The 22269-nt window shown below is 45.3% G+C and overlaps 1 protein-coding gene across 6 annotated transcripts in view; it reads left to right on the forward strand.

Annotated features, from left to right (window-relative positions):
• The window catches only part of PKNOX2 (PBX/knotted 1 homeobox 2), a 58826-nt gene that overhangs the window by 17688 nt on the left and 18869 nt on the right, over nt 1-22269 (forward strand). For 3 of the 6 annotated variants that reach the window (XM_085526196.1, XM_015883805.3, XM_085526197.1), the window contains exons 3-6: nt 14960-15111; nt 15451-15529; nt 18025-18093; nt 21314-21422. In XM_085526196.1, coding sequence (XP_085382322.1) covers nt 21339-21422 — 84 coding nt within the window. In that variant the 5' untranslated portion in view covers nt 14960-15111; nt 15451-15529; nt 18025-18093; nt 21314-21338. The remainder of the gene's footprint in view (nt 1-14959; nt 15112-15450; nt 15530-18024; nt 18094-21313; nt 21423-22269) is intronic. The other 3 variants (XM_015883804.3, XM_015883803.3, XM_085526195.1) reach the window with 1 other exon arrangement.

The raw sequence follows: 22269 nt of genomic DNA on the forward strand, positions 1-22269 counted from the left end.
TTTGTGTCCTAAATGCAGTATCTCCCTGTATATGAGGAAACTATGGTGCTGCAAAAAGTATGTATGTACATATATATATATTTAAATAGTGTCAGTAGTTGTGCAGCCAGCCAGCTCTGTGTTGACTCTGCCATGTGGAGTTTTGTGGCAGAGGAGGCAAAACTGCAATAAAATACAATAAAATGCAGGCAGACATCGTGCTGCAAAGTTGTGAAGTAAGAATGATTTTTATGAAAGAGCGAACAGGTTTTGCATTGCCAAGTGGCAAAAGTCCAAACGTGCGTGCAGTGGGGATTTGCAAAAATGCTTTGTGGAATTTCAAAATCCTGCAAGGGCATCGCATGGCAAAACCTTCGTGCAAATTGCATTGCATTGCAAAAAGAGCAAGCGCAGTGCATCACCTTGTAAAGCCTGCAGATGGGCTGCACTGCACTGCAAAACTTGTAGCGTTCCTCAGGTGCCAGAATGGAGTCAGTTTATTGTAGTCGGCAACAAATTAGTTCCAGTAACTCCACATATTTTCTGCAAGGAGGAATGAATTCCCTCTTCTGTTTCGCCTTTGGAAACTCAGGTTTAATGACGGGGATCTTTCTTTGCACAGAGGATTAACTATGCCCCCTTTTAATTCATAATCCCTTTATTGCCGTTCAGCTTTTGCTGTGACCCGCTGCATATCCTTTGGCTGCTGACACCAAATTTATCGCCTTATTATGAAGCCAAAAATTGTTTGCTTTCCTTTGGAGATCCCCACCCCCAGAGTTGTTTTTGTGCCCCAGCAGCACTGCGGCCGAACCGCTCCAAGCCACCAGCGCTGCGGGTTTGGGCAGAACTCACTGAGCATCACTGGTGCTGAAGCCTCATTACTGTAATTCAGCCATTATTAAGTGACTGTGGTGCATTTTCAGCCAAAAAAAAAAGGCCTTAATTTTGACAGATGAGAGGAAAACGATTTCCTTATTTTTTGTTTTCTAAAATTTTTTCTGGAACCCCAAATGGGAACATCCAGCAGCAGGAAAACATCTGCGAGAGAAAAGGGGCCATTGGGCTGCTGGGTGAATCGGGGCCTCTGTTCCCCCAAATCCCCCCAGTCCACCAATGTGAAACCTCACCTTCAGGACCCAAATTAGCGCAAGGTTAATTCTGATATTTTCAAACTCCAGAGTTTACGTTCCCATGGCAACCAGTATTTTTATCCTCTGCGCCGTCAGGGAGCAGCGCTCCTCTGAGAGCCTCCGAGGTGTCGGGGTCGAGTCAGAACAAATAAATAAAGCGCAGGAATTTGCGCCGCGTCGCCTCGCGGGCAGCGGGAGCCGACAGTGCTGGCATTGGGAGAGCGGCTGGAGGAGCAGAGCTGAGGGGTTCCATTTGTGAAGAGCTGATAGGAGCTGTGTGATGGAACGGTGCAGCTGGGTGATGCTGGGTGCTACATGCTGAGAGAGCAGCAGGAGTTGGGGGTGCCCCAGAGTCCCCTTAACGTGAATGGGGAAAGTGGGGGACGTTCAGACTTCCATGCACTGGAGTTGTGTGGCTGCTTTTAAAGGAACCCATGTCTATAGTTGGGTGAGATGGGAGATGGGACAGGAAAGGAGTGTTTGGGGTGAAAACCACAAGATTTGGCTCAGAAATAACCATGGTGGTGGGAGTCTTGCCCAAATGCAACACCAAGAATTTGGGCAAAATTATGCATGCAGCCCATGGCCGAGAAGCCGCACTCTGTGCCAGTCCTCCAGCCCTGGATATTAATTAATATTTCGTATTGACGTTTTTCCCTGAAACAGGAGGTTTCCAGCCCTCAGTCTGCGCCGTCGGGTTAAGCAAATTAAAGGTGGTTTTGTACCGTATTTTTCTCTTGACTGAATCAAACAATGCTGTTGGCATAGAAACAGCCTTTTGTGGAAAGGTCACCTGCACGGAGGGCGTTTTAGGTGTAATTCAAGGAGATTACAGGGGATTAGGGAACGTTTAAATATATATTTTTATATATGGAGGGAGCGTGTGTATCATGGCATGCCTGTGTATATATATGCTTATGTACTCATGTGCTCATGCAGACCCGTGTATGTATATTTATATGCACTTCTTTAAGGGAAATATGATAAAGGAGCAATATCCAACCAAGCTGGGAGGTTTGGCAAATTAAAAAGTCTGTGATAAAGGTTTTATTTCCCCCCCCTTTTTTTTTCTTTTTTCTTTCTTTTTTTTTTCTCCTGCATGTGGCGGGATGATATCGACACGAAGCGCTTTCTCCTCTGTGTTTTTGTGCTTGGCTTTAATTAAACCTCAGGCAGGGCTGGAAAAATGTGGCGAGACGAGATAATTGTGCTATTCCCCACGCGGGGCTCAGCGCCACGGAGGGAAAATGCGAGGAGAAATTTGGGGACGGAGCTGTTGAGGGATGGAGGCGGTCAGGGCGGTGATCCTTGGGCCTGGCAGATTCCTTTGCAGTCCCCAAGCTCCCCAGAGTAGCAGCTTTTGCCCCATTGTGCACCTCTGTGGTTTTGCAGGGAGTGGGAAAAATTAGTAAACCTGATTTTTATTCAGTCTACCAGCACAGGTTGCTTTTCTTTGCCTTTTTTTTTTTTTTTTTTTTTTTTCCCCTGGTAACTCATTTCCAAGGCAGGAATTTAAAAGGTGAGATCACTGCAAAATGGCGTTTATATGGGATTTGACACAGGATTGCTCCCTGCAGCTCTGGGTACTTTCTCCACAGATCCTGCAGACTGGCACTGATGTGAGTGCTGCAGATCCCTCTGGAATCAAGTGCTGATTCCATGAGAGGAAAAACAATGTCCTTTTTCCAGGTTTTCCCACAATAAGTCCTTATAACAAAAAGCAGCGTGTTGGAAGCAGCCTGGCTGGTAGGAAGGGCTTCCCGCACCTGACCTTGCTGGAGCCTGTTGGGATGTAATAGGAGAGAGAGGCCGTGGAAATGTGGGAATGAAGAAAGGATTTAGTCAGACACCGATAACAAAATCCCAATTTCGTGTCTCTTCTCGCCTATCTGTAGCGGCCCGTGGTAGCAAACATTTGGTTCAGATTAGGTTTTGGTGATTACAGCTTGTCAGAAAATATTGTTTGCATCCTGCAGGAAATATTATGTTTTAACTTTGTTTTCATTCCAAGCAGTCAAAATATTGATTTTTCATTTTTTCGGGGTAAAATTCCAAAAGCGATTTCTGTTTGGACACATGGAAGCAAAAACTATCAGCTCTGTCTGCAGACGTGAAATGTTTTGACATTTTTAAATGTTAGTTTCAAATTGACATTTCAACTTAAAATAGCATTAAAATGGCACAGAGTGAAGCTGTTGATTCAAACAAAAATTAAATTTCATCGAGGCATTTCAAAACTTTGCATTTCTCTCCATTCTGAACAAGTGACATTCCTTGCCATTGGTGCTCTTCCTTCAGAAGAGACCAAATGGGCAAAAAATGCACTGTTTCTCCCCAGGTTTGGTATTAAATAATCCTGGACTCCCTGTTTGCCATTTTGGGGACCCCGGAAAATGACAAAAATGAGCTTTGCCAGCACTGAACCGGTGAGGTGTCAGATGAATCAAAGAGCATCACTGGGCTGTATTCATTGGAGGCCTTTGAAGTCTGCAATGTTGATGTGAGATTTTGGCTTTCTCTCCCTGGGGAGTTTGCTTTGCTTTTGACATCCCAGGATGGCACCTCTTGACTTGCAGCCATTGGCAGGGAAAAGACAGCAAGGAGGTTTTTTTCTCTCTTTTCTGTAGAACTGCAGTATTGGATAAATCAGCACATGTTCCTCCAAGTGAAAGGAAAAAAAAGCCCAAATAAATCGACTGAAAAAAAAAAAAGAAAGAAAGAAATTAAAAACAACCAACAAAATAACAGTTTTATTTTTTCCCGTGTTGGTTGGTGGCCAAATCCCATCGCCCGCTGGCGTTGGAGGTGGGCTGCATCTATTCAGCTGGGAGCAGCTGTGTAGGATGTAGGCCAATAATATCTCAACAGAGAGGCAAAAAGCTACAGTGAGCCTCAAATGGCTATTGCTCTTATTCATCCGAGTGCCTGCAGTTTCCATTTCAAGGTAAAGAAAATGGGGACAAACACCAATAAAAAAGCCATGTCCAGCATGTCATCACTCAGAAGTGATGAGAATCACACAGTCACCATGGGAGAAGTTGGACCAAAGTTTTGCTTCTTCTCGTGGTTCTTCTTCCACCATATCAACAAAGAAACACCAAAGAACACTTCTGGGGGGCTGCTTTTCAGATGCTGCTGCTCACTGTCTCTTCAGTGGAAATCCATTGGAAGACTTTTCCCTGAGAGTCTCATTTTTGTCCTCTGAGTCCTTCCCATAGACAGCTCCTCTTCCAATCAAAGAAAAAATTCCACAAAAATGGACATTCCTCTTCTTTCCACAAATTAGAACAAAGAAATACTGAACAGAGATTTCAGCTTTGGGAAAATTTCTGTTTCTGTAGGAAAAATTGCTGTTTCCATTGGGTCCCTCAATGGCTCTTTTGAAAAAGATCTCGAGTTCGGCCAGAATTGATGGCCAAGGCTACAAGTGCAGAGTGCTGTTTCCAGCCAAAATTGCCAAACGAGGTGATAAATAGTCTCTTTGGGGGGATTTCTTTTAATATCTGAAGTCACTTTATAGCAGTATTTGACTTTTATGGCAATCTTTGGGCAGTTGGTTTGAGTCACGCTTCCTCTTAGCTCAGCCGTGGACACAGGATCAGCTCTGCTCTGAAGGATCAGCGCAGTATTAATAGCTGTTATTTAATAAGTGTGCAAATAAATCCATGTCCAGAAGTTGTTCATAACTGTGCTTTGTTCCTCAAGGCGTGTAGGAAGCAGAGCATCCATCCTCGGGAGCATTCAGCCGTTTGCCTTCTGCCCATTTGGAACTGCCTAAAAATAGGGTGATTCTCACCCTGCATGGAAATGAAAGTACAGAAAGATGATGAGCTGGGAACGCCCTAACGTGGAGTTCCTGGCATGCTAAGCTGCTAAATGTGAACTTTACGGCATCCACACGCTTTCTTTGAATACTCATAACTAACAGAGGCAAATCAACACCCATTACTGGGTCAGCAGTGCAGGTTAATGCGCACCAACCGCTCTGCAGTGAAATGCCTTGTCAACGCCTGGCTCAGATCACCTGATTCCTTTGGGTGGAAGAAATCCTGGCCATGTGCATCTCGCCCCACAAATGTAGGATTTCCCAGAGCTGGATTTTCCATGGAAGGTTCCTGTGATCTGTTTTGCTGTGCACTGACTGCAGACAGCAGTAACAACACCTTCCGCCGGGCGCACGCAGCACATGCAGCTCCGATCTATCACAGCTTACTGCAGGCTATTAATAGTTTATTAACTCCATTTAAACTCTGCCTAAATGCTCCCAGTGTGCCAAGTGCCTCTGCATGGAAATTATTAAGAAAAAAGAATTAAATGGAATTGCAGAGTGTGCCAGGGCACGTTTGGAACTTATGCTGTGTCCCCCACATTTCTGCAATTAGTGGAGTGTGTGTTTGTGCATTTGGGAAACGCTGGGGACGTGGTCTTTCTTTTCCTAGGAGCTGTAGTGTCACTGGGAAGCGATGCTTCCTGGAAGCTTGTGTGAAGGGCTTGTTTGTGCTGGAATTTTGCATTTGCTGCTGCTTGTCTTGGAGCAACTCAAACTACAGAATAGTGACCAGCACCAAACTTGGGAAATTCATCCCCATAAGAAGGATAGAGGTGTTTTCCCAGCCCACTCCTGCCTATGGGGAGCTGAGTTTGGGGGATTACGGATGGCAGGAAATTTCTGCCACTGGAAGATTGTTGGGAACCTGCAATTTATGTTTGCTTTCACGTCTGATCCTCACCCACGGGGATCCCATCATTTGATCTCAAACACTCCCTTCCTGCTAAACACGAAACAAATGTATATTTTTTCATCTCCCCCTTCACTTTGCTGTGATGTTTCTTTGTCTCCCACCATTCCCCGAGTATTGAGAGTCACGCCAGGGCATTAATATTGATGGAGACCTCGGTTATTAGGAGCTGCATTTCCGAGCGTGCCGGCAGCATATAAATACTATTACAGGGTAATTAGTGAGCATCAAGCTGAGTTTGGATCTTGCAGGGCTTGGTGCCCTACTTTTGTGGTTTTGTGTGTGGGGTTGTTGGGGTTTGCCCACAGCCGGAGCTGAAGGCTGAGTGGGATCCCATCCCAGGAGCACCTGAATGCTGAATGGAGCAGAGAGCAGCAAAACACAGAGACCAGGGAAGGAAAAAGGCTGTCACGGCTTTCCTTCTTTGAAAGCTGTGTGTATTTGAAGTGCAGAGTCGCTTCCGACTTTCTTATTAAATTTTCCCCATTTTTTGTTTGCTCCTATCCCTCCTTGCCAAGATGGGATTTCATGGTTTGCGTTTTCTCCTCCTGTGCCATGTTTTAATTTTTTTTCTTCCAGTCTTGTAAAGTTTGAGAAGGTTTCAGCGCTGCCAAAGGGCAAATACAGCTCGGTGGTTCTGAGTGCTGGGAATGCTGCAGGTCTCCCGGCCTCGCAGGGCAGCAAACAGCTCACACTGTACAACACTTTGCAGTAGAAAGATCTGAAAAATGGGCGCTCCTTGAATTCCTCACACTATTTTATCATTTCTTCCACTTCCTTCCCTTAGCAACTACAAGGAGAGGTTGCCACCCTAAAGGAGACAGCTCAGGGTTGTGGCTCTGTCCCCAAATCCTTCGTTTTTTCCCACGGTGCTGCTGTTTCCATCTTCTACTGAAACTCTCTGTGAATAATTTAGGAGCGTTTTGCATCTTTTATAGCTCTGAACTTCGACTAAAAGGAGTTTGGAGATGGTGCTGCCTGTGCAATAAAGTATGAATGTGGCTGAAGGCGAAAAACCTCAATCTTGCATGAGTGAAAAGGGATGAGGATGGGGTGACAGCAGTAGGAGCCAGGGAGGCCTCTGAATGCTGCGAGCTCTTGGAAGTGGTTTAACACATTATTTTTGTGTGTTGACATGGGAGAAAGGGCATTCAACTTGCAGGCTGGCAAGCACGGCTTGGCCCCAGTATTTCCTTCTCTAGGGGATGTCAGGGTGGTTGGAGAGGTTTGGGGTTTGTTGCTCTGCTTGGGACTGGGGAAATTAATACTGTGAGCTGCACAGGGGGGTGAATCACTGCCCCTGGGGTAAATCAGTCAGTGCAGCTCTGAGCTCCCAGGAGATAAACTCACCTTCTTGCACTACACTACCCCCATTTATTTTTTGCAGCTTTGTTACTGCTGTTTTTTGCTGCTGGGTTTCCCTCTCCATTGCAGGTGTTTGAGCTGAATCTTACTGTTTTAAGGACTCTTCATTGCTTGAGGTTTTTAGTACATTTGCTGTTGGCCAATAGGACTTTGCCTTCAGGGGCTGCACTCACCATCATGTGGGCTATAGCAGGGTGTCTGCATCAAGCTGCTGGAAGGATTTAAAATTCCTGACTAATTTCTTTTCCATGAAACAAATGAATCTTCAGGAGGGTGTTCTGTCGCAGCTGCTAAGCCATTTAATTTATCTGAGTCGTTTACAATTTGTGATGGGACTGTTAATGGCCTGATGTGGGGATCAACATCACTTCAATACTTGGAGGTCGGTTGTTTTGGTTTTTTTCATTTTTTTCCCCCTCCCTCCTATCCTTTATTTTTCCTTCTGGTTTTAAAGTTGTTTCTGGATTTGTCCCCAGAGGCACAAAGCCGTGTTTGGAAAACGTCAGCTCAGTGTCCCCAGCCCCTTTGTCACACTGAAAGCACAAACCGCAGCCCACCCAGGGGGACGTGCCGCCCTGCTACTGCTTACTGCTTCAAAGTACCTGCCCGTGATATGAAACATGCCATAAAATGAATACATTCCAGATGTCCCCGCAAATTCCCCTTGGCTTCGCCATCCACCTGAAGGCAGACGATGTGGTGAGGCTCCTCAGCACTCACTGCTTTGCTTATATGGGGCTTTCCTGCCCCACAGTGAGGGATGGTGGCTCTGTCCCCGAGGTGGTGGAGGAGGTCACCAGGGGTGATGTCTCCAATACTTGCCCAGTGCAATGTGGCAGTTTTATGGTTGGGGAACTGCCGTCCTTAGAGGAGTTTGGAATCCAGGTCTTTGGGGTGAGGAGGACCTTAATCTTGGGTTTTGTGGAGCTCCATCCTTCAGAGCTGGGAAATCTTCATCTTTGGGAGTGCTGGTGGTGTGGAAGGCAGTAAAGTAGTTACAAAAGCTAAAATTACTATTCATAGCTAATACGTTGCGTGGCACTAATTAATTTTTAAAGAGACTCACCAGGGACCTCATTGCTAAAATGTGATGTTTTCTCCTCCGGCACCAGAACTGTTAACTCAATACAAAGCAGAAAGACAGAAAGGAAGAGGAACTGCAGCATCCAAGGGATTTCTCTGACGGGCAAATCCTGCTGCTGGGATTGGGTTGGGGTCACCCTGTTGCACCCTTCAAGATTGCTTTTTTTATTATTTTTTTATTTTGTGGACGACACAAATCCAGCTTCCCTGAAGTGCAGGAATGTCCCTAAAGCTCAGAGCACGCTGAGAGCAAAGCGAAGAGCTATTCTGGGCTCTGCTCTCACCTGTCTCACTTTACCCGAGCGTGGCTTTCCTGAATATTTTTAGCTGTGTTTTATTACCAGCTTCACAAGCCCCAGACCAGGGGATTATTACCATTGCACAGTTACTTACCCACATACAAGTTATTTAATTCAAACAGTCTTTGGGAGCACTAAGAGCAGACTTTCCTGGATGGTTTTGTTGTCACTGGCATCTGGACAGGAATCAACAGCCAAATATCCAGCATTTCCCAGCATGTGATGTACGTAGTATTGATCCTAAAACAGCCAAAGCCATAAACACTTTATCTTCAATTTCTGTTTAACTATTTTTATCAGGCTGGACGTTTTTCTCACCAGCACCTTGAATCAACCTCCTAATTCCAACACTTTCCAAGTTTCATTAGGGTGTATTTCTCCACAAGAGTGGGAATTCATCAAGCTTCAGCAAAACTGTTTCATAAAGTCACACTCAGTGCTTGTATTTGTGCCCCCCCCCCCTCCCCCTCCCCCCCCATCTCCCTGGTCATTAACTTTTCATGTGAAAATTAGGAAATTTGGTTGCTCAGGGCAAACCTTCCCAGCTGTTCTGCAGGGAGGTGATAGCAGAGTTTGGTCTAAACTGGGTCGGGGATAACAAATGCCAGTTGCCCCATTGCAATATGTGATTTCGTTTTTGCTGGTAGCAGCCCGGGGTCACAGAGCACCGTGCTCACGTCCTCCCCCAGACGGAGCCATTTCTGGTTCCATATGGAAAAGGGCTGTGGCATCTGGTTTCACTCTCAGCAGCTGGCAGCTTGAAGCCTGTGTTTTGCGTGGTGTGGAGTAAAGAGAAAATAAAGTGTCGAATTGTTTGGCATTATCAAGGATTTCTGCTCCCCAGGACTTCTGCATAAAGAGATGGAAATTTTAGCTGCTGGAGCCAAGAAACACACAGAAGTATATGAATTTATTACATTTTATCTCATTCTCCTGCAAACAGCGCTGGAAATGTCAAAAGATCATCTATTGTTTCATCATTTATAAAGAATTTTTGTTTTCTTGTTGTAATTTCTTTGATGCATGGCTGTGGGGAAGGAAAAGAAATGGGAGCAGGAGATGGCAGGTTGAACGAGCAGTTTGTCTGGCCGCAGAGCTACGTGCATTTAAATTTCTCACATCCCGGTTTTTAATTTAACAAATGTAATTAAGGATGGGGTAGGTACTCGGATTATTCATTTACTCCAGATGGAAAAATTAAATTGAATGCAAATTCTATAATCAGACATGAAGTTGAGGATGTCGGACGTGATGGGGAAGTGTCAGCACATTAATGGGACCACTTTCCCTAAACAGCACCCAAATCTAGAGCTAGGGATTATTTGAATAATTGAGGTGGCATTTGATAAGATATCTGATTGCTGATATCTCCTTAAGATGGAGCCTTAATTGTAATTCTCCATCAAGAAGGATTAATCTGCGTAACGGGGCTGTTGGGAATGGTGTGGTGTCAGAGTGCTGCGCTCGAGTTTTGGTCTTTTATCAAGGGCTGCCATTCCTGGTAGCGGTACCAAAATGATTGTGGCATCTCCTGGTCTGTTGCCTATGAGCTGGGAGACTGCCAAGCCTCGTGGCTTGTCCCTGAGCCTCCGGGGCTGCATGAGTCCTGGCAGAGGGATTTCCCAAGGGTTGAGCCAATGCTGCAGCATCAGTACTGAGGTCTGCTCTCATCTCCTTTATTTGGGGTGCAATCAAACCCTTATTTCCGTGTGAAATAGAGACAGATGAGGAGAATATTGTCGCATCTTCCTCAGAAGACCTCATGGGGCTGTGAGTGTCCTGTAGTGGGATGCTGAGCAGCCATTGGGAGTGGATGGACACTGACTCCCAGCTCAGCCTTGGTGGGGGCAGAAGGAGGAATTTACACTCAGCCTGGTGGCAAACATTTGGTCGCAGTCACAGACAGCTCCTCTTGCATTTCCTCAACACTAATGCTGCATGTTGGAGAAATAACTCTTATGTAGAGTCCTTTTCACTGTCAGCAGTACTTGTTCCTCTTGGAACAAGGCATAACAGGCAGTGAGATGGAGACAAACTTTGCTTCTTGAATCCCACATCTGGCAGATAAAATGAGTTATTTCAAATGGTCATTGTTTTTGGAGGAAATAATTATTTTTAAATGAAAACAACAACAACATTTTCTTTAATGTTGACTATCCAGAATTGTGAAATAATCATTGCAGCCTTTCTTTCTTGCCTCCTGCATCTAGCAGCAGATGAAGAAAGGGAAAGAGAGATGAAAGGGGGCAAAGAGATAAAGCTTGAAAGATTTATTTTCTTGAGAGTGTGCATATTTTGGAACAAAATGTAAATGAAACACACAGAAAAAACATTAGGGAGAAAATACTCACAAGCCCTACCTGCAGCATTGCCCAACAGTGATGAGTGCAGCTTATATCTCTACTGCCTTTAATGTAAAGCCGTATGCAGATTTTTCTTTTTCTTTTTTCTTTTTTTCTTCTTTTTCTTTTCCTCACCATCCTACTCATAGCTGCCACAACGTAGTAATATCCATTTCTGCTAAATGGGTGCATTCATCATCTTAGCAATGTGATTTTAGCACTCGGATGATCTCTTAGGTCAGCATTCACACTCCACAGCCAGAAGGGCATGATTTCCCCCAAAAAACTTAAATCACTTGAGATAAGTTGGGCATTATCTTCAAGGTTGCAAATTGCTTGTTTGCTCCTCCAGCTGGAGCTCTTAATTCAGAACAATTAGCGTGCCATTTAGAACAGAAACAAAGCATATGGAGGTGATCCCAGGAAAAGAGCATCATTGGGTTGGAGCACCCCAGCATAGCCTGGTATTCTCTGAACAAACCGCTTGGCTCCAGTTTGTCTTTCTTTGCGTATCTCATCTCTTCCTTTTGTCCTTCTTTCCTCCCTTCCTTCACCCTTCCCTCCCCTCCCTCCCTTCCTCCCTTCCCTGCTTTCTTTCCCCACTTTCCTTACCCACTTGCCTCCATCATATTTGCTCTTATGGTTCATATTGGAGCTGCATGAGAATGTTATTAAGAGAACCAAGAATTCATTTTTCATGTGAAATAAAAACAGTGTTTTCCTTCAAGTCTTTGTAGGAATCAGCACTGCCCAACACACACTGCATCACAAGAGCATTTTTGTTCACCCCACAAATGATCTGCACATCTTCCCAATGTACTTTTCCACCACTGGGATTTTTTGGGAGCCTCCAAACGTGCAGACCGAGGCTGTGAAGCCAAGCAGGTTGTTTTAAAGAGCTTTTCTGCAATCCCTTTCCCTTTACTCCCCGTCAGAGGATGGATGGAGGCAGCATCGGCAAATCTGAATAACTAATCAGAGTCCTCATTAACCCCCCGCAGAGATGCTCAAACATTCACTTTGCTGTTTGTGAAGCAGAGAAGGAAAAAAAAATAAGAGGGGGAAGAAAAAAAATCCAACACAAAACGACCCACCCTGCATTAAAATTGATGTGTTATTAATCCCACTGTTCAGACCTCATGGGCACCAAATTTTCCTCCATCTCGCCCAAGGCTGAGCAGTGTGGGGCCGCTCCTGCAGGGCACTTTGACTTTCCATTATTTATTGCTGCAGTGTGGTGAGGCCGCTTTGTTCCCCGTGCCCAGATGTGCACACATGTGCCTGGCGGGGAGATTCCCATATTTCTTTACATTTCCCCCCACTTCCGAGGATGCAGATCACCTGCAGGGGCAGTGCTCTGCTCATGGATTCAGCTGTGGTTGGTGCATGGCTTTGCTTTTGCTTTTTCAGAAATATGGAAATAGTGCGTGCATATCGGCACATCTCAAGTCCTTTTGCTGGTGGCACCGTCAGGGTGAGCTTGTGACTCTGGGAAGGTGGAAGGATGAGTGGATGAGAACACTGAGTTACTCTTTGCACCTTCAGGTGTCCCCACCCTGCAGCTCTGGGCCATGTTTTGTGGCTGGTGCTCAGCATTTCCTTATTCTTAATTAAATCCCTAATAAAGGGATGCTCTAAGGAACCAGCCTTTTGCAGCCTGAATACAAGCTGAAGTCCTGGGATGCTGGTACCTCACCTTCACTGATGGACATGATACGAGTTGGGTGAATGGGGATTTAGAGTGTGTTGGGGGATTGCTGTATGCAGTCTGTGCCAGGACTGCATATCATTGCCATTGACGTGTCTTATTTGTGACCCTCCAGCAGCTGCTGCATGCACTGAGTGCTGGATCTGCCATGGAGCAGCTTGGAGGCAACATCTCCATTCCCTCTCGCATCTTCAGGACTTCAAAGGCCTCTGATAAACTTCAAAGGATGCCTTTTGAAGTTGCTAAAATGTGTGCTGGCTAATGAAGATTTACCTCCCTTTGCAAGAGTGTTTGGGGAAGTGTTGCTGGTGGGGACTGGCTATTTGTGCTCCCTGTGGCAGGAACAAAAGCTGCATCTTCTGTGCAGAAGCCATGCAAGCTGTATTTTTGCCCTGTCAAAACAGGTGCATGCATATCCAAGTCTGCAGCCCTGAAAAGCTCTGCAGATGGAAATCAGCATTGCTCAGGAGCTATTTTAGCACTTGCAAAGTGCTATTTATCTGCTCCTTTTCTTCCAGGTCTCACACTTAGTTTGCGCAAGTGAAGCCAGATGACAAAAGTCTCTCCCACGGGAGGAAAAAAGACTTTACAGGGATGACAAATTGCTGCAAAAACATGAGATTTTGGAAACATTGTCAGGACAAACCCAAAGCAGGTCACGTCCCAGCTCCTTGACTTGTATTTGCGGTCAGCCTGTGCTTGCTCTGCCAAGGCAGGAGCCCATAGGCTTTTATTCCTGATTATAAATAACCTTAATTATGTTTGTAATTGAAGAGTCTTGGACTCAGGATCCATCTGAGTGCTCAGCATAGCCCAGGTTGCGTCTCTCAACCTCATGGCACGACCTACCTGCCCTTCCGTCTCCTTCACCAAATCTTCCATTTTCTGAAATTTTGGGTCCAGCTTTTGGATGGGAGGAGAAGATTTTGTGCCAAGAGCAGATGAATCGATACATGTTCAAAACTGTAGTGCTGGAAAGTCAGATGGCATTTTGGGTGAAGAAATCATGGGAGTGATACTGAAACAAACACATAAGTGCTGGGGCTGTGGTGTGTAGGGTGGCAGATATTTTGGGTGGATGTTGGGGATCTCAGAAGCTCTCCTCTATCTGATGCATATCCAGGTGCATATATCCCATGTACAAGGTCTGAGCAGCTATAGATCAAGGCATAAGTATATCCTAGACACATACAAGTGATCTGAGGAGGTCTGTACCGTGTGATATATATCGTAGTGGGCAGATACAGATTGAAGATCTGAGGAGCTTTCTGGAAGGGATGTTTATCAGGGGACTTACATGTTTATTGGAGTTTTGAGGAGCTCTGCAGAGCTGTTATATACGGCATGGTAGATATATCAGACATGCACTGGAGATCTGGGGAGCTCTCTAGAGGTGATGTATGTCGTGGTAGGTACATACATCACATGTATATTTTGGATTTGAGGAACTCCAGACTGGTAATATATATCAGAGATGCATGTATCAGACAAATACGAGAGGTCTGAGCAGCTCTCTAGAGGTGATTTATATCAGTGTAGATATAGCAGGTGTATATTGGAGATCTTAGGTGATGTTTATCACCTCATATCTAGAGGTAATGTAAATTGAGGGACATTTATCAGGCGTATATTGGAGATCTGAAGAGCATGCTGGAGGTGATGTATGTATCAGAGATCTGGGGAGCTCTGTCTCTTTGCCTTGAAATCATCCACTTGCTTCCAGAGTCTCTTGGAGACCTCGATATCATCCAGTTTTCCAGGAATTGCTACTTTCTCCTTTTTTTTTTTTTAGAGGGGAAAAAAAAAATCTCAAATTTTAAGTCATCCTTGCAAGTTTCTTTCTTTTTTTTTTTTTTTTGACACAGGAACCGCTGCAGAGAGGGAGATTTGTGAAGGCATTTAGTGAGATAATTAAAGCTGAACTGAGAAATATGGTGATTTGCAGATGCGCCTAAGTGGGTTAGGCAGCTAAATCCCATTTAGGCAGGGAAATTTTGCCACTTGATCTGCTTAGAAGGGTCTAGAAATCCCAATCTCAGCTTCCTTAAAGAGCAGATCCTTGGGAGAGGCAGCATCATCTCTAACACTTATATGGACTTTTACTTATTAGATAACCTCCAGATCCACTCCCCTGTTTTTGAATTAGTGGCTCTTTCCTGGTTCACACAGTCTGAGCTGGAGTGTAGAAGCACATTTAGACTCAAGCAAAGATTATAGTTGATAATGGGAATGTTGACAGCCAGTGCAAAACAGGGACGTGGCCAACAGCAGCAGCGGCTTCACAGCTTTTTCCCTATTTTCTCTGTTTCAGACCCAAACTACACTACTAACCCACTGTGAGATCCTGTGCTGGGGAGCTGTCATCATTGAGGAGCAGAAGGGGACAGGACGAGATACAGCTGTGGATTTCCCTTTGTGGATATACTGGCAACGATCGCATCTTCATATTCCAGACACATCTCGGTTCGACCTCTAAAATTCTGATTCATTTTTCCCATTCCTTGGAGATGTCCAGAGCTGCTTGTCACATCCCCAGGGGTCTGACTTAGCAGTCACTAGTCCACCTTTCATCCCCATGGGGCAATTGTCACCTCTGGTTTCCTCAATTCCTCCTATTTTTTGTCCTATCCTGCAATAAATTCACTTTTAAGAACAGACTTGCCCTCTCAGGGTGGTCCACGGTGGCTTTATTGATTGCACCAAAGGACCTAGCACAGAAAACTTCATCCTTTGTATGATATTTCATCTTTCCATTTCATTGTTTTCTTTCCATATTCAGTATTTCACCATTTCCTTTCCCAGACTGTGACCCGTACTCAGAAGTTTTGCTTTTGTGGCTGTGGAACATTTCGTGCAGCGGCTCCTCGAGCACCCGCAGACGGTAAGGCAGCCTTGTTTTGTACTAATTGTGCAGTGATGTATGAGCTGAGAGGGATGCGATGAGTTGTGACCTCAGCAGGGCTTTGTCTGAGGGATTTCTGCTCTTTCCTGGTACCTTGCAGTTATATTGCCCCTTTCGTTAAATTTGGTGAGCATTAGAGAGGAATTGCTGACTTTCCTATTTTTATTGTTATTTTCCTTAGAAATCAGGCTGTGCAGGGGATCTTGCTTTAAAGCTCAAGTGTTGAGAACATGTTGTTAAGAGCCGTAAACCACGACTGGCCCAGAGGAAAACACAGATTTTGTCATAAAAATACGCCAAATATGGGCTGTTATCACTGCAAAATATTGGCAGCTCAGTAGGATATGGAGAAATGGTCACCAGTTAAAAATAACTTAAATGCAGAGCTTAAAATAAGATGTGCATGAAACCAAGGGTCTTGCAGTTCTTCAGTCAGCCCCAATTGCTAAAATTAGGGCCTGACCGAGTGACAAATGTGTTTGCTCTGTGCCAACACTGGAAGCATCCTGAGGGTGACAAAATAAATGCCCGCTGACTGCAACTTTCCTCCTAAGGAAGCGAAGAAAAATCTTTGGCTGTTGAACGAAATGTTGACTTGAAGGCTGAGGAGATGCCTTCAGTTTGGGCAGCTGTCCTGAAAACAAGCCTTATTTCCTCCTAAATCAGTGGAGATGAGGGATGGAGCATCTCAGGGTAAAACCCAAGAGCTCTTCAGTTCTTTCTGCTCTTCCAGCCTAAAGTGAAGCTTCACTTGGATGGCTGCATGGCAATTCCCAGTGCAAAACCTTTTGCATCTTTTCTTTGAGTTTTGCCTGCTCTGAAAGCCCTTTTAATAAACGGCAGTCAATAATGACAGGATTATTTTCTCCAGGCTGCCCTTTCAGCCTCAATTCTCACCAGTGACCTTCCATCAGCCAAATAAAACAGGATTAAGTATGTGACGAAGTGGCTGAATTTCTCATTATTTCAGATCTCAGGTTTGGCCCCGTTTCTACTAAAGGTGTGGATTGGGTTGACCTCAAAATCTCTTCTTAGGTAAAACATAAAACTATCAGAGAGTGTCCAGAGAAGAGCTACGAGATGGGGAAGGCTCTGGAGAGCCATCTCTCACCAGGAATTTTGCATTAGAATAAAAAACCCAGATCCATTTCCCTTGTGATGGTGAAGACCAGAAAACCAGAGAGCTGAAGGAGAGGGATGTGAAGCAGAAGTGCAGCGAGTTGGGAGCTCTGATTTATCTGCCATATGGGAAAGAGGAAAGCAGCCGGCTCCAAAGGGATTCCTTTCTCTCTCCCAAAGGGAGAATTTGCAAGCGTGTTAGCAGGAGTTAGTAAGAAACGAGGCAGATTTAAGTGTGGAAAGGGTTTTATGGGTGTTCCATGGCATTGCCTTGTCTCTAGTGATTCCTATGGGCGGGGAAATCATTGCCTTGGTTCCTGTGCATATCTTGCCATCCACATTTCTGCAATTGGGGTAGGTCTGCTGCTTTAATCCAGTCTCTGCCACATGACCAAAAATCATGTTTCTGCTGGTGCTGCCATCACTCACACAGGCATTGGGGGATCTGCACAAAACTGATTCAAACAGGCAATGTGTGTTACTCAGTCCTGCACAGTATGTGGCCTTATCTTTGCTGGGATCTTTGGAGCACTGAGTTTTGTGTGGCTTTTGTCCACCAGCGCCAGGCTGATCCTCTGACTGAAAAACTGGCGATGGACCATGAGATGGAACAACAAATGATGGTTACATTTTTGCTGAGGAAGATTTTCTCTGTCCTCCTTGAAATTCTGTGTCAAAGTCTGAACCTGGCTGGGACTTTGGGGTGAAACTCTCCTACTTCAGAACTGGAATGTGATTGAAATTTGATGTTTGGGTGCTGGAAATGTGGTTGCACAGCAATTCCTATGTCTTGGGATAAGCAGGTTGCAATCAAAAGTGAAGTGTACAAGACAAGTTTTGAAAGCAAGAGGATAGATTTTGATCATAAATTATTCACAGTTAATTGCTTGCAGTGAAGAACTGTTAGAAAATTAATCCGCTCCTGTTTTTTGCTAATGCTCTCAAAACGATCAGAACCTTTTCCTGGACAGTTTGTGTCCGACAAGGAGAAGTTTGTGCATTTTTAGGCTCCTCAGCTACGTTTCACTTCAAAGGTTTTCCATTTGCCCTCCAAAAAAAATCACAGTTTGCTCTTTTGGGAACTTTTGCTGGGCCAGGGGCTGCATTGCCCAAAATTCAAGTATTTTTATGTTACTTTGAAGAAACCTCTTTGATGTTTCCCTGTGCCAGTTTTTTTGGAAGGTGTTTTAAGGATCTCCCTCTATAAAAGTAACACTAAAACGTGTGTAGGTATCTCAGCTCTCCACTTAAAAAAAGAACAAAGTTGTTTAATGCTGCCGTTCAAGGTACATTAACCTTGTCTGCTAAAGCTCTGACTGGCTCTTGCAGGTTTTATTCTTGTGTTTATGTTGCAGAGATATCCCTGGAGCATTTTAGTCGGCAGCGGGGATGGGTATCTTCGGAGAGAAGAGAAATATTTAGCGGTAATTGTTGTTCTCATCAGCAATGCACCACAGCAGCTCCCCCTCCCACACCGACTCCTTCCCATGCAGCTGGGGGGGTTTGCAAATATCTTAATGCTGTTTCCCTTCAACAAGGGGGAGATTACCCATCCTGTGGGACAGCGAGCTGTTTCTGGGACGTGCCATGCAGCGCAGCGTGTCCCTTTCCCTTCCTGCTGCCTGTGTGTCAGTCAGGAGCTTTTTTAGGGGAAGAAAAGGAGTTTGCTTTGGCCCTGGATTTTATCCTACAGAAAAACCAAACCCCAAACCGTGTTACACAGCGGCAGCAGCAGAAGCCCAGCCTTGCTTTGTCTTTTTTTTGGTTGTTTTCACTGGGAAATAACCCATTGATGAGACACCCAGAAGTTGTCAAATTTCAGGGAAGTGGTGTCTGGGCTGTTAGCGGTGCAAAAATCCTCCTGGAATTGAAAGGATTTTCCAGAGGAAATTTGGCTACCAAATGTTGTGAAAAAATAGAAATATTTGTTATTCCAGTGGTATTTTAGCATGTATCCACATACAAAGCAGCATGTCAGACCACGTGGTAGAGAGAGAAGAATAGTGAAAACCAATTGAGAACGGGTAATACCCTGAAAAATGGGATTCTTCCCCATTTTTGACCATTTAATAGCATCAGATGTGACATTAGAGGGTTGCTTTTGTAGCTTGTGAAAACCTAATGTTCATCTGCAGCTGGAAACTTTTGCTCTCAGGGAAATGAGCAAATTTCAGTAAAAACAGACGGTCGGCAGCGGGGACACGGTGGGCAGAAATGCTGCATGTGGGACCGAGGGATTTGCTCCTGATTCACTTCACAGGCAAGCAGAGGGATGCTGTCACCCGCAGAGGGTGAAGCTGTCCTGGCTGGTGTTTCACAGCAAGATCTATTGTCCTCTGGAGGTGCATCTCCCTTCCCGTCAGTCATATTTCTTCATTTTGACTTATATGTGTGTATAATGAATGCATATATCATAAACATCAGCGTGCAGAAGCCCTGTGTGAAGGCAGCAGCTCTGAGCTCTGGCAGCCCGCTGTGAGCAGAGTGTGAGCAACACCATCGTCGTGAGCCGTCTGAGAAAACACCCCTTGGCAGGGTGAAATCCCCTCCTGTGGTCGCACCACACTGCCAACCATCTCAAATAATTCTGCAACTTCAGGAGGAAAATGGGAAATGCATGAAAACCTGCCTGCATGATTTCCACGTGGAATTCTCAGTTATCCACCACACGCTGTGGGGAGAAGCTGTTGAATTAGCTGGAAAAAATGATCCCCGTTTTCCATTGGTTTGGAAGTAACAGCTGCATCTTGCAAAGCCAACATTCATGGTATCTCAACAAAACGATGATGTGGAGTCCAACACGGTGATTTTTTGACAGTCAGGGCTACTTGCTCATCGTGCAGGTCAGAGATTATTTCCTCTTTGCCTCCAGGATGGCAATGATTACCGGGGACACTTGGATTTTTTCAGCATTTTGAAGCATCGGTGACCACCCTGAAAAGATGACTTCTCTACTCATTCCAATTACATTAATTTGAAAGGGGAGATAAGAGATGGCTGGTGAGAAGCAGCCTATAAATCTTTCTGGGCTGTGACTCTTTTAGGTAGACACAAGCTCTTTGGGAAATACGTTTCCAACTTAATGGCAGTGTTACAGCAAAATGAAATAATTTTTATTTCATAAGGAAATTTAGGATACTTTGATCTCATGTTGCTGCCAAAAGCCCTTCCGGAAATGAAAAGAGCATTTATCAGTTTTATTACTCAAAAATTCTCGGCTGTGTTTGATGCCTTGGGAGCGGGCTGACTCCTCCTGCCCTCGTCAGCTCCCAGCCCTGGAAATTCACCCACTGCTCCCCCAGATAAACACAGAGCTGTCAGCGATGGCTGCCTCTCATTTTGATCCCTGTTCATATTTGGCCATAAGTCCCGTTCTCTAAACAAATCAACACCTGAGCAGCCTCAGAGAACTGCTTGATGTGGCGAGCAGGTTCGGAGATGCCCGGCAGTTAAATCGGGCTCTGGGCTGCCACCTTCTGGGAATACATTCGGCTACAAAGCCTGCACCCAGCAGCACTCCGCTGCTTGCTAACAGTATGCTTGCTGCTGGTGCGGGTTTTTGCCCCCAAATAGCGCTCTGTGGGGTCCTATTCCTAATTTTTTTGCCTCCTACCGAGTTTCTGGACCGTCAGGGTGCTGAGCTCTTTGCTTTTTCCAGCTGCAGCTGTTTCTGGTGAGGTTTCCCCCATGGACTTCAGTGTCGACCTCAAGAATGGGGCTTCCTGTGTGCCCGCAGGGCAGGTTTTAACATCTGACCCCACAGATTTTAAGCTGCCAGTTCACTCAGGAGCAGATAATTTTATTAGAGTGAAAAAAGATAAAAGCATCATTTCAGGACTTGGACTTGACGATCCTCATGGGCCCTTTCCAACTCAGGAGATTCTGTGGTTTTATGATTTCAATCCCATAAAGGCCATCTTCAAGAGGTCTGCGTCACACACTGACCCCACTCTACATTCTCATTGCACTGCACTTTGGATGTGCTCTCTTAATAAGCTATTCAAGGGACATGCAAAGCATGTGAAAAGTAATCCTATATTATTATGTCTGTAAACAAATGTGTGTTACTATTTCTCACACTTATTCACTCAAAACAATAAGGGCAATTGATGCTGATCTCACAAAGCTCTCAGCTTTCTGCACAAGCACAGTGCCCTCGTGCCTATGGTGCTTGGTGGGCCCCACGATGCCCAAAGTCTCATGGAGAAGAACAGAGTATTGCAAAACTTCCCCTGACAAATGCATCCCTGTTCCTCTGCCGCAGGTGAGGACGTTTCCTCCCACAGCTCACAGGGGTAAGCAGAGCCCTGCATGCAGCAGGCCTCATATGGGGAAAAGTATGGCAAACTTCACCCATGGCAGCCCATGGCTGCAGCAGCGCTGCTCTCACCTGAGGCCCTCATCACTTCTCCCTGAATGCATTTCCCATTCAAAATCACAAATCTCAGATAATTCAAATTAAGGGCCAGCAAATCGTTTTGGGTTTCTCATAGGAATAGTGCTGTGTGCTCATGTGAGGGATGTCACCTCTTCTTTCCTTCTCTCCTTTTTTTTTTTTTTTTTTTCTTTTTTCCTTCTGGGGAAGAAAAGCCCTTTTTCGGGGTGTTTTTTTCCCAATATCCATCAGCCTTTCTCTACCCGCAGTTTCTCAATGTGACTCCTGCCCAGGATGCACCATGTCTCCCCGGCGCCGGCTCTGACGATGATGGCCACCCAGACGGTGCCCCCTCCTCCCTACCAAGACAGCCCTCAGGTGAGTGTCCCTCATCCTCCCCAGAACTCTCCCTGACCCCCAGCTCAACACATCTCCCCGTGCATTATTTACTCTGCTTTGCTCAGCACAAACTCTTTGTCCCAGAGACTGCCAAAAATTGAAGCTCCTCTTGATGCAGCTGATGGTTTGGGGGCAAACCTCCATGTGTTTGGTTGGATGTTTTTGTTCTGCTCAGGTTTTATTCATGTGAGGGTTGCAGGGTTTTCCTGGAGAACCGGCACAGTGATGTGTTTGGGGTACAGTGGACACTCCAGTCTCTGGCTGCAGCCTGGGCTCTGCAGTGGGGTGGCTTTGGAGGCAATTTGAGTGGTGTTTTGATTGATTTTATGGCATTTTTGGCAAGCCGTCACAGGGAAAAAGAGACTTCATCTACAGTGTTGCTCCAAGGAGTCGAATAACTTCCTTTCCAAGCATCATTACAGAGTTAGTTATTGTAAGAAAAGGAATTTGGTCCAAGAGAAACTCAGCCAGAGCACCCCAATGCGCTGGATGTGGGGATTTGGGCTCTGGTGAGGTTGGGTTTTGGGGATGGCCCTCCTCCTCACAGCCTGTTCCAAGCTTTCGAGGGACAAATGTGTATTTCTGGTTTGGTCTGCAGAGACTGCATGTGGATGATCCAGACATAGCACTGAACTGGTGCCGTGTTTAAGGCAGCTTTTATAGGGCTTATATGGAAAATGTTAATTTTTCCCCCATTTTGTGTTTTCTTCAAAGCTCAACCCTGCTGCCTTTCTCCACCATTTGCATCCCTGTGTGGCTGCAAAAGCACAAAATACCCCTCAGGAAAAAAAATAGAGACCATTCCCTACAAGGAAAATAAATACAT

The sequence above is a fragment of the Coturnix japonica genome, chromosome 34, assembly GCF_054131305.1.
Source record: "Coturnix japonica strain WE chromosome 34, WE-NBRP24, whole genome shotgun sequence".
NCBI classification, from domain to species: Eukaryota; Metazoa; Chordata; class Aves; order Galliformes; family Phasianidae; genus Coturnix; species Coturnix japonica.